Source organism: Eurypyga helias, unplaced genomic scaffold, assembly GCF_000690775.1.
Source record: "Eurypyga helias isolate BGI_N326 unplaced genomic scaffold, ASM69077v1 scaffold6284, whole genome shotgun sequence".
In the NCBI taxonomy this organism is placed as follows: Eukaryota; Metazoa; Chordata; class Aves; order Eurypygiformes; family Eurypygidae; genus Eurypyga; species Eurypyga helias.
The window spans coordinates 57,607-70,135 of NW_010248099.1; the positions used below are offsets into that span (position 1 = coordinate 57,607).

Genomic DNA, 12,529 nt, shown 5'->3' on the forward strand with positions numbered 1-12,529 from the left:
ATGAGGAGGAGTAACACGTAGCGTTCTAGGTGGATTCTAATGAATGTTATCAGTGTTTAAACTGTTTATCCTGTTCTTCCCATGCCTTGGAAGACTGGCTGTATCTGTCGGTTAGGGGGGACTGGCTGTGAGCCTCCTTCGTAACGAAGATGGTCAGTGTTAGGCAGGACTCTGACTGTAAATACGCCCCTTTGCATTTTGTCCAAGTTCACTAACTTCTAGAAATAACTTCATTTTTTGTTAGGAAAATCAGGCAGCAGTAAGGCTTTGCTTACAGAGCTCTTCACTCCAGCAGGGCCCAGTTCTTTTTGTGCTGCTCGAATGACAGGGCCCGTTGTCTACGGCGCAACCACTTGCGTGAGCCTGACAGGTGAAGTCAGTATGAGCCGAAGTAACACGCTGTCATCCCAGTTATTGGAAGCCTCCAAGGTCATTTGATGACCTCTTTTATATGTGAGGTAGCTCTGAGCCTCATGTTTGTGCCTTAATTCGCTAATAGAAGTAGTAACGTGCTCCCGAGCTCGTGCCGTGGCGGTAGTCACGGAAGCACGCCTGTCTGCGCCGTTCGGTTTGTGTGAGACCTCTCTGAGATGCTTAGGAACTAACGTTTTTCCTGACAGTGAAGGGACTGCACTTGCTCTGTGGCACATTCATGGGTTTTCATAGCTGATTTTACAGTGATTTAAAAAACTCAAATTACTCCCACAGATCCAGGGGCCAGTGTAACTCACGTGCCCAACAATTCATGGTTAGAATTCAGATGTTCTTTGACTTACGGAGGAAATTTTTGGTTGAAAATGCAGCAGTTATGAACTGAAACAGAGCAACTGTTGAGCCGTGCATTCAAATGAAATTGAAGAGACACTGAGCTGTATGCTGGTGTTTGTTGGAAACAGAGGAGCAGCCTTCCTTGATCCGGGGTGGCCAGCAGATCCCGTGCTGCTGCTGAGGGCAGAGCCTCTGCTTCCATCTCCCCTGCAGGGTGAAGGAGCCACGCGCGGGCGTTAGAAGGGCTGCCTGTTTTACACCCTTCTTCCCTCCTTTGGTGGTGGTTTAAAGAGTGAAGTGTATAAACTGTGATCGTAACAGTAGCAAACCCCAAAATGAAATACTGTGTGAAAGTGAAACTGATGTATCATTTTCATTAGCTTCAGTATGCTCAGGCAGAATTTGTGGGATTAATTTTGAAAGCTTAATCCAGATGGAAAAGGTTAAATTCAATGTTGAGTGAATTTGGTTCCAATTCATTTGTTGCCCTTGCTTGTTCTTTTTCTCTCAAGAATTAGAGATTAAGTGGAGAATTGTACATACTAGCCTCATTTTCTGCCATCATTTAACGACATGAACCGACGTTAAAGACAACCTCTCAGTTATCTGCTGCTATAAGGAAACAAATGGACCTCGTTGCCGTGCCAGCTCTCAAGTCCTGTGGCCTGAGTGTGAGTTCATACGGCTACTTACATTCTTTTTTCCTTATTCCTCAGGATTTATCTGGATCCATTGATGACTTGCCGACTGGAACCGAAGCAACCCTGAGCTCAGCCGTTAGCGCATCAGGCTCTACGAGCAGCCAAGGGGAGCAGAGCAACCCTGCACAGTCTCCGTTCTCCCCTCATGCTTCTCCACATCTCTCTGGCATCCCTGGGGGCCCATCGCCTTCCCCCGTAGGCTCTCCCGTTGGAAGCAACCAGTCGAGATCTGGCCCCATTTCTCCAGCGAGTATTCCGGGTAAGTTTGTTCCAGCAAACAATGTTAAACCAATAGATGGGTTTATTAAATAAATAAACATCAGTGTATTGCAAATTCATTTATTTACTGGGAATGCTGCATTTCCGGGGTCTTTTTCTGAAAAAAATGCGTACGCTAAAGCCGGGATAAATTCCATCTAAGCTTCAGCTGCCAAGCCCTCAGAGTCTGAACTTGACTCCACATATGTGTTTGATAAATGTCTTTATCATCAACCATGGAAATACTTGATCATATTTTTTTATTTGATTCATGTGTCATCTATCTGTCACATATTTCTCTCTCTATTATCCACAGGGTCCCATTTTTTAATCTATGTTTTTGTTGGCTTTGGCTCTTGGACTTGTATGGTGGTTTCAGACCCACAGGATGAGGCAGAGGTTTTCCAACCCTGTGATAACGTAATGTGGCACATGAGTACAGAATGTTGTATGAGATATTTCTTAATATTTGCAAAGGTCAACAAGTTACTAGGATCCAGCCCCACCAGTAATAATTGAAATGCCAGTGGCATGCTTGGTGCTCCCTTTCTTGTGCCACGTAGAGTATGACACGTAGTCATTCATGTACATTCAGAAATTTGTGGAAATCTGTTAAAATAATCCAGAAGGAAAAAGTAGGCCTGCATCAATTCCAGTTCTTGCCTTGTCCCCACCCAGCTGGCATGTTACTTGCAGGGGGTCAGGCAGCAATGTGGATTTGGTATTTCAGATTCATTCATTCTCTTTCTGATGCTCCAGGTTTTGGTTATTTTCCAACATTTTGAATACCAAGGGAGTTCCTAAGAGTAGGAGAGTGCTGATATTACCCCAGGGGTAACATCGGTTACTGACAAAACCATGAGAAAATCAACATGGAGCTCTCTTAAAAGAAAGAAAAGCAGTGATGCCTTTTCATTAGATGTGCTGTCAACCAAATGCAGGTTAAAATTCAGTGATGAGCGTGTGTTTTGGTATTCAGTACAAAGCTATCTGTGTAAAATGCCCATGCCTGTTCAGGTACAGAGGTTAAACTAGATAAGCAGAGGGGACTAAGCTCAGCGCACGCAGGAGCGATGCACACTAAATGTGGCCTGAGCATGTCAAGCCCTGATGCTGCATGCGTGCCCTGCAGTTATTTCTTCCCCCTCCAGCTGCTCTGACCGGCAGCACGTGCTCAAGTGGGGCAGGAATCGCTGGGACAGCAGCAGGACCGGAGTATTTGCATTGCGGGCAGTACGGTGGCTTTGTATTGGCAGTGTGTTTCCCAGCACGCGGCGTAGCGGCCCATCCCTGTTGTTGAGCAAAGGCAGATAGCCCACCTAGCTGGAAATGTGACATTTTCCCAGTCAGATTCAGGCAAGTAAATGGATTGGCATTGTAGCAACCTGATTGCTGAATAGGGAGAGAACGCTGTGATGTTGAAAATAGCCTTACTGTAGCCATGATAGATAAGGATGGGAACAGGACAGTGTGTAGGGGAAAGTAATAACTTTTATGAAAGCAGTTGATCCCTGTGGGGTAAAAATAGAAGGGATGTGAGCCCAAAGGTCAGGGTCAGAGTCTCTTCATCACGTCAGCTGAGCCCAAAAGCTCGTTGGTGTGACTGGCCTAGCAAAAAGTACTTCCCTCTTCATACAAACCCTGCCACCATTTTGCATGTGGTTTTCTGGTCTGCTGCGGTAACACAAAAGCAGCTCTTCCTCAGGAAGGATTTTTGTGAACGGCGCTAAAAGAAAACCCCCTGCCGCTGTTTCCCCGGCACGGGGAGCGCTCCTGCTCTCCGCAGCTCTTTGGCTGAGGGTGCGCTGCCAGGCGCAGGCTGATGCGGCGCGCTCCGCTGGGGAGCCGGGCGGCTGCGGTAGCGCTGCCGCTGCTGCCTTTTGCTGGCTATGAAACGACACGAGCAAGGCTGCGATTTAAAACCCTGCGACTAGCAGGACACTGCCGGGTACTGGGGCTTTCAGGCCATTTGAATTAGACCGTGCTTTCACCTAAGTGTGTTCCCACCGTTCTGCTTCATTACCAGGACTTGGGTAGCTTTTTTCATCAGCTGTATCCACGAGACCCTGTGGCAAAGTCATACAGAGCTTGTATGCATTTCTGTGGCTGGTGGCAGCAAAAAAAAGGCGGTGGGGTTGTGGCCGTTTTTAAGCACAGATTGTGTAGTGCAGCGTCTCGCCTTCAGTAATTTCGTTCGCTGCTATTTTCCTCTCCGTTCTCACCCTACCCTTGTTTGTTCTGACCTCATTCCTCTCCTATTACCTCCTGCAATGTTGTGCCACAGCTTCTCCATGTGACATAGATTGGCTCTTTCAATCATTCTCTCTCCAGCAAGTCATTGTAAAATGAGCAGCTGTTGTGTTGCTGATAGCTATGGCAAGGGAAAGCCAAAATGTTACAGGGGGTTCTTGGTGGGAAGGCCGTTAAAATAAAGGTGTTGCTTTCCCAGGGTTTACTGGAAGAGAAGCATCCTTTTCCCAATGCCTCCTTCCTCCCAACAAAATTGAGGACTAATTTAACACCAAAAGGGCAGACAAACAAACAGCCCCCTCTTAAAGCTCCCAAATGGCTGATTCTCTTCCCCTGCCTGTTTAAGCTGTGTTCCCACCCCGCCGTAAGCCTGCTGCCCCGCGTTGCTTTCTGCCGCACGCCGCGAATTTCACGGGAACAGACTGGCACAGGCAGCACTGACATTGGCACGTCCCAAGCTCAGTGGGTATTTCCTTCCTGTGCTCTCTGAAATACTGGACGGATATTTTGTGTGGTAAGTGGCACACACATACACAGCCTTTGTTTCCAGTCACGTTACTGGGATAGACCAGGGGGAGTAACCCCTAGGAGCAGAAAAAGCAACTTTGACTGGTTTTGTTCAGAAGGATGCTTTTCTCTCAAAATGATAACGCCTCTCATTCAGACACACGTTCATTACAGGACTGAAATCGTACTCTTGTATAATTTTTAGGGATTCAGAATGGCATTCTGATTTCCTCTTAAGCAGATCATTATTCCGCTTTGCCAGAAATCCTGATCTCTTTATTTTGTAGCCATCTTCGTAATTAGGGTACGTGTTCTTCCAGAGAATGAGATGTGACGCCCTGCACTGCTTTGGGTCTTGAACTGTGTCTGATTCAACCCTAAACCATTAGTGGAAGCTGACACAGCACATCACCGAAGCGCGCTGCTCTTGCCAGAAGATTTAGTGGCTGTTAATTTCACTTTTGTCTCTCTTTTTTTCTTTTTCTTTCCCCTCTGCTCCAGCCATTCCAGTTTACTAACAAAGCAAAAATGTAAATAAGCTAAACTCCCCTTTTCCCCCCCCCAACCCTAATTTTGATTTCACTGGCCAAAGGCTTTTGTCAGCTCTTTCTCCCTTGCGGTGTAAGCAGCAAACATTTTTAATATTAAGAGTTCTGTGGAAGATTGCTGATAGGCCAGGAATCCCTTAACCCATGATGGACAAGCAGATTTTGTATGAGTTAATAGATTCTATTATTTTTAAACCTCTGCAGCAATTTTTATCTGTTAGAAGGGTACAGTGTATGAATAATGAATAGCAAATGCTATCTTTAGGAATATGTAAAAGTTTTCTTTTTTCGCATAGATCAGTATTTTGACTTGCGCTTTTAATACGTTACATTTACTGTCTGAACAAACAAGCTTACCTTCACTCTGTTAAGCGTCAGTTGCATTGTTGCTTTTATTACAATTGTATTGATGTCTTCTTTCACCAAGGGGCTTGGATACAGCTGGAGTTTTGCTTTTCAGGAAGAAATCCATGTGTGGATTTCTCACTTAGGAGTGCTATTGCCAGTTGTCTTTATTCATACTAACCAGTGGTCAGCACCCTCCTCTGATTAAAAAGACCCCAAAATGTTAATTTTGATAATTAAATGCGTCAGTGGATGTGCTCCTTTCAGTGATTGACTTTACTCTCTCCAAACCTGGAGATCTTCCCCTCCTTTATCGATCAGCTAGCCAGCTTGAAATTCAGGACCTCTCAGAATTGCAGCATTACAGCCAGCACTCCTGGCAGGAAAGGAGTGAGAGGGGAATGAGATGCCCAGAGAGGGCTGCAATGGGAGATCTTGCCTTGGTGTGCGTGTTAGTCAATGTGTGGAGAGACTAGAGTGACGAAAATGCTGAGAGAAGGGTAAAAGAGAAGAAGAGCAATAGTCCAAAAGGACATTTTAATGCAAAAATCTGAATAGGAGTGATGCTTTCTTTCATGCCTTATGAAAGAAGAAGCCTAAGAGTTGAACTGTTTGCAGAAGTGGCTGCAGTTAGACAAACTGATCAGACAGATCTTGTTTAAAACAAGAATTTGGAAAAACGTTTTGCTTGAAATCGAGGTATTCCACATGCTTACTCCATTGACCACCGCTACGGGTATGTTACACAGCATGGGCTCTCTCCAAACATCATTTGAGGAAGAGAAAACTACCTTCTGAAAGTGAATTTGTAATACTATGTTTTTTGTTGAAGTTTTACAGATACCCTGAAATAAGTGCAAAACAAGGAAGGGGATTATATCCTTGTAAAGTGGATATGATCCCCCTGTCTAGAAAGATTATTTTAACACATCTATCAATATTTCCCTCTTGGCTTCTCTGGAGGCAAAAATCTTGCAACAGCTTGTTGCGAGGAAGATGCATGCTGTTCATTGGCATCCGGACCAGAAAAAAAAAAAAAACCAAAACAAAACACAAAATGCCATTGACGTAGCTATGTTCTTAATCACTGCTAGAGCACAGAATATCTATTCAGCAGTTTGGCAAATCTAGAATGCTTACAAATTAAATACGTGAATGTTTCACAAAGCAGTACTTTAAATCCCTTTCTTTTGAAGGTTTTGAACAACATTTAGGGGGTTTTCTGTCTTAAAAAAAAAAGACAGGAGGAAAAGCAAGAGGAAAAGCAAGCAAATTGTAACGTGCTCTAGCTCAAGGCATTGCTCCTAGCATATGGAACATGGAACTTGTGATACCTGTTAGAATTCAGCCCAGGTCACAGCCGATGAATAATCTGTTGTCTCAAAGCTTCGTGAAATAGTCTCAATCTAGTTTTTTGAGGAGAGCCTGTGCTACAAAAGGCACTGTCAAAACTGCTATCACACTCTCAGTCTGGCTAGGGAGATTCAGGGTGGTGTCCTTCTCCGCAGAGGTGCTCTTCTCAGGGCAGGTGCAGGAGATGAAATGAGAGAGACAGGCGTGCTGTTTTGAGTTCCTCGAACCTTGTTGGGTTTTCCCAGTGACAGAGGGTTTCATGTTCCAGCACCATCAACCTGCTGGGTTTTATCAGCTCCAAGTTAAGCATCACATGGAAAAAAAGACCAAATCACCAAAACCAGCATGCCCTTGGTAGCTGTTTTTTAGGAGTAGTTTTTGGGTTTTAGTTTTAAATGTTTTCAGTTGCTTAATACCTGTTTTATCAGTGTCTGTATTTGATGGTCACACACTTCAGTTTTGGTGTTTAATTGCTGTGTAAGCCAGTAATGAACATTTCTGCCTCATGGACTCAACATCTGGTGGGGTCCAGGGAGCACAGGACTGAGAGGGCATCCAGCACCCAACAAAGGCATCATGTAAACCTTCCACAGGTGGCCACATTGGTAGCACTCACATCCTTGTAGCCGTGCTCTGCTCCGTACCTGGTTTGTCCTTGGTGGTGATTCCTGCCAGGCCTGTTTTCGCCATCCTGGCAGTAGCCGAAGGGCCAGCGTGACGGGCACGTGCTGCAGCGCTCGCCGTGGCAGCACGCGTATGGCAGGCCACTTCTTGTAGCATTGTGAGTCATGGGTAGTCTCGTGCTGGCACAAATCCACCTAGAGTATGATGGCTGTTGAAATCCAATTAAAATCTTTGCATAATTATGCATGTGTTCTGGTTCACGTAAGAAAATTCAAATATACTTAACCACAGCCGCCAAGATTAGACAGGTATGTTTGGTTTAGATGTGTAGTTTAAGGCCACCGTTGGACAATTATTGTTTACATTTAATCAATAACCTGTGCATTTCTTTTCGAACTTTTTTTGCTCAACTCACATTTTGTCAAGAAGCTTAATACAGTGTATATTTGGTTTTGAATGCATGGGCGTTTTATTCTGTTACTATTTGGCTACACAAACATAGATTCTCTTTCCTTCTTTGTCTTCCCAAATAGGGCATTAATTTGCGTATTATCATAAATTAAAAGGTTGCCTTTCACTCCCTCGATCTTTGCAATACTAAGCAGTGATTGATGAGCAAATGGGAAGTCTCTCATGTTTCCATTAGTGTATTTTTGTTGTTGTTGACAGAGAGTTGTTACAAGTTGTTGTAAGTAGCTTGCTTTCTGTGGTGGGATAGGCTGTTGCAGTTTTCAGTTTTTCAGTGTGTCGTGGTTTAGGCCCAGTCTGTAACACAAGCCCATGTAGCCTCTCGCTCCCTTCTCCCCGTGGTGGGGTGGTGAGGAGAAATTACAGGGAAGGCTCATGGGCTGAGACAGGGACAGGGAGGGATCACTCATCGGTTATGGTCATGGGAAAAACAGACTGGACTTGGGGAAGAAATGTCAATTTAATTTGTTACCAGTCACATCAGAGTAGGACAATGAGAGATAAAACCAGGTATTAAAAACACCTTCCCCCTACCCCTCCCTTCTTCCTGGGCTCAGCTTTGCTCCCCGTTTCTCTCCCTCCTCCCCCCAGATGGCACAGGATGACAGGGAATGGGGGCTGTGGTCAGTCCATCACACATTTTCTCTGTCGCTCCCTCTTCAGGGGGAGGAATCCTCACACTCTGCCCTGCTCAAGCGTGGGGTCCCTCCCACGGGAGATGATCCTTCACCAACTTCTCCAATGTGAGTCCTTCCCACGGGCTGCAGTTCTTCATGAACTGCTCCAGCATGGGTCCCCTCCATGGGGTGCATTCCTTCAGGAGCAGCCTTCTCTGGTGTGAGCTTCCTGCGGAAGTCACAGGTGCTTTGGACACATCCCCCTGCTCTGGCGTGGGGTCCTCCCTGGGCTGCAGGGTTGTTTCTGCTCCCCCCTGACCCTCCATGGCTGCAGGGGCACCGCCTGCCCTCTCACCACGGGCTGCAGGGGAACCTCTGCTCCGACCACCTCCTCCCCTGCCTTCTGCACTGATCTGGGTGTCCCTCTCACACCCCACTCCCCTCTCTGCTGCAGGTTCTCTTTTTGTTTTCCCCTCTTAAACGCATTATCCCGGAGGCACTACCACTGTCCCTGACTGGCTTGGCCACGGCCATAGGTGGGTCCGGCTTGGAGCCGGGGTAGCTTCCAGCAGCCACCCCTGTGGCCCCTCCCCTACTACGAACCCCCTGCCACACAGACCCAACCCACAATGGACTCTGTATCACTGCCATTAGAGATATTTAAAGCATCCTTCGTGCTTCATAGTTAGTGCCAGACTTGACTAGACAGATACGTGGCGTGTCCCTCCTTAGAAGAAGGAACCTGAACCGTTGCAAACAAGGCATGAATTAATTCTGGGCCAGCTAGAAAATAGCCATTTAGTCTCAAAAGCAGAACATTTTCATTACCTCCAGATAATAATTTTTTAAAAATTAATGAAAAACAAGATAGTCTCTCTCCTCCTTAGGGGCAGAATTCATGCGGGTTGAGCTGTGGCTTGAAAGATGCGAATGGCCCTTTGACAACGTCGCTCCATAGGTAGTTATGGAAGTCAGATTGCAAAGTGGGTTTTTAGAAAGCAAGCACAAAAGAACAGCTCGCTCCGTCGGCGAGCTTCTCTGTTCCCCATCTCCAGATAACAGTGGACTCAAATTATTGTGATGTGTTGATTGATTACAGCCGTTAAGTTTCTTAGTAATCAGTTTCATCACTTATTCTCAATTCAGGCTTGCACCTTTGATTTCTTTTCCACAACAGGGTGATGTGGGTTGTCGTTGACTAATGAAGAACAGAATTGGTTTCGGCGTGAGACAAACGGAATGCCGGCACCAATCCCAAAATGCATTAATCTTTAATAATCCACATCTGCATGTTTATAAATGCTATAACCAGGGGTTGCTAACGTTGATACTCCCCCTTCCAAACAGAAGCTGACATAGAAGTTGGCGTTTGCGAGCTGCACGAGAGTCACGTGGCCGCGCATGCTACGTGTGACCTTGCGGAGGGAGCTCGCCGGATGGAAGTTCTCACTCAATTAAAAATACATGAAGAATTACTCCGCTTCTGCACCGGTCTTTGGAGCTTATCGTTGTCGGGCAAGATAAAATATGGCATGATAGATCTTGTCTTCAGGAAGATCAGACCCACCAAATGGCTTTTGGAAGTGGGTTTGCCTCAAGGTGCTTTAATCCTTTATGCATTTAACTTGCCCTTTTCTCCCCGGTCCCTGAGAAGCATTGAGACCAGGGCTGTGGAATAGGCAATATAACGGTATAAGAAAGTCTAGATTATTTAGGAGTTTGTTCCTTTTGAGGATAGTATTAATGGGAGCACGTACATTTTGCTACTAAAATGCCTGATAATCACAGGCAGTGGGCTAATGTGAGAAGTAGCAAGCAGGACTAGCAAAATAGTTCATTGCCACATCTCAGTGCTGTTCCAATTTCCAACGGCTTGCCTGAACTTGAGAGAGTCAGGAGGAGCAGGGAGGAGTGCAACTCCATCGCTGCTGGTCTTTCGAGTTAATGCCACCTGATGATGGATATTTATTCTGGGCAGTTCTTACGTGTAGTTGGATCAAGGGAAAAGAAATACAGATAAAAACCAGCAATTTCAGTTCACATTTACCCTTTCTTTGGTATCTTGCGTGTTTTCACACTGCAGATATTATAAATGAAAGTTGATTTATGGATTTGTTAGAATTTGGCAATGTTAAAATTAGGAGTTAAGGTTTTTGTTAGGTGGCAAATTCTAGAAGTGTATGTCTGCTACATTTGTTGTGCTTCTCAGGCTCAGCAGAAACAACGAGGAACAGCTTAGAGAAAAATTCCTCATAGTTATAAATGCAGTCTAGAGAATGAGCATTGATAATGAAAAATTCTTCCTTTTGGAACTTGGATTAACTCCCTAAACGGAATTCTGAAGTTTATGTTTCAGGTGTGTGGCAGGGTAGGTTTCATTTCTGGAAGGAAGAAATGAGCCAAATTTAAGGAAGAAATACTACCCTGTCCTTTGTTAGCAGCTTTAAGATATTTAGCGCTTGCATCAATTACAGTTTTATGTTATGGTTAATTGACATTTTATGAAGAAATTGAGAATGTTTTTCTCTCTAGCCAAAGCATATGCTTTTTGCATTAACAAACATGTAATGTCATGCCCCAAGTAATTACGAATGACTAAACCCATGCAACACTTTGCAATCTTCTACGTCAGTCTAAATGCAAGCAAAGCTGTCATTTCTACGAAAGGCTTAAAAGGACAGAGTAAAAAATTACGGTGTGATTACAGGGTTTGGATCGTTCCCTAAAGAACATAGACGCTTTTTTCCAGTGGTTTGCACAAATTTAGAAAACACAATTTGCGAAATCTAAAAGCAATTCAGAGGCCCTGTAGAGGTGTGAGAGAAAGCACTGGGCAAGCTGCGGCCGCAGCCGCTCCCAACCCCTCTCATCCCAATTCTCGCCGTCGCTTTGGAGGGACGCGGTGACACAGAGCGCAAAACATGTGGAGGGGTGGTTAAATGAGACTTTAGAGAGGGGAAAAAAAAAAATGAAGTCAGTGGCTGAGCTTTGAAGAGGTCTGTCTAGTGCAGAGCAGCGAGCGAGTGGGGAAGAAAGGAGCAAGCGCCTCATCTAATCTTTCTCCTGGGGACCCAGGTGGACAAATTGGCAACCCTGTTCACAGCCCTCCCCCCCTCTCCTTTGTAGCGTAAGAACTGCTAATCGGATCCATGCTGCTGCAACTGTGGTTAGTTATTAACAGAATAAAAGCAGATTTCTTCAAAAGAACGGGTTGGGGAAAACGGCTATACAAAATTGCAAGGTTGTTAGAATCTTAAATGCACAGCAGTCGGTTTTTCCCTATTCTGAATTAGGCGATGAATACGGCCTTTCATCTGTCACTGTGCCCGTTTCTTCAGAAGGCAGCCAAACATTAAGCTTCTCAAAAAAAAAAAAATTGTTTGAAAGAGAAAAAATATTGGGGAGCAGGAAGAATAGGAAAACGAGAAGGAGAAATCAGGTTTTGTTTTTATTAATTTGGCCTGGTGGGAGAAATACGAGCCTGCCTGCTCTATTCAGTTCCTGCATGCCAGCCCCTGCGAGCCACCATTTCTGAATGCGGGGATTAGAAAAGATTTAACTGGTTGCTATCCTGGGCTGCGCCATTCTGGATCGGCCTCCAGCAGAAATACCCTGGGCTGGGAATTCTTCTGAGATTAATGGAAATAATGTATTAAAGGAACACGGAGTTAGGCAGAGGTGACAGCAGAAAGTGTTTGATTCCACCAGAATGAAACTTCTCATAACTGTAAAGTGAAATTACAGGTCTGGGTGTGGGTGTTTACTGAGGATAGAGAAGCAGTGATCCCTGGATTTAGACTGACTTATGCCTTTGCTTATATAAACAAGTAAGCGATGCATCCTTAACTTTGAGGAGCACTACTCCCTTCCTGGTTTGCAGCAGGGTTTTGGAATTTGTTGGAAAGGAATAGTCCTCAGGCAGACAGGTGCTTGCTGTGGCCTACTGGAAATCTATTCGTTCATTATTCGGGTGAGTCGCAGCCTTTTGAAGATTGCCATTGACAGCTTGCTTTGGGCTTGCTGCCAAAATCTCAGGGAAAAGTGCTGTGGTGCTTTGCTTCTGGCCAAACGTGCAGGTGGCTTCTGGATG

General features: G+C 45.2%; 1 protein-coding gene across 1 annotated transcript in view; it reads left to right on the forward strand.

Annotated features, from left to right (window-relative positions):
- The window catches only part of LOC104509109 (AT-rich interactive domain-containing protein 1B-like), a gene marked incomplete at its 3' end in the record, with an annotated part of 82,718 nt that overhangs the window by 12,891 nt on the left and 57,298 nt on the right, over positions 1-12,529 (forward strand). The window contains exon 2 of the mRNA XM_010150938.1: positions 1,485-1,728. Coding sequence (XP_010149240.1) covers positions 1,485-1,728 — 244 coding nt within the window. The remainder of the gene's footprint in view (positions 1-1,484; positions 1,729-12,529) is intronic.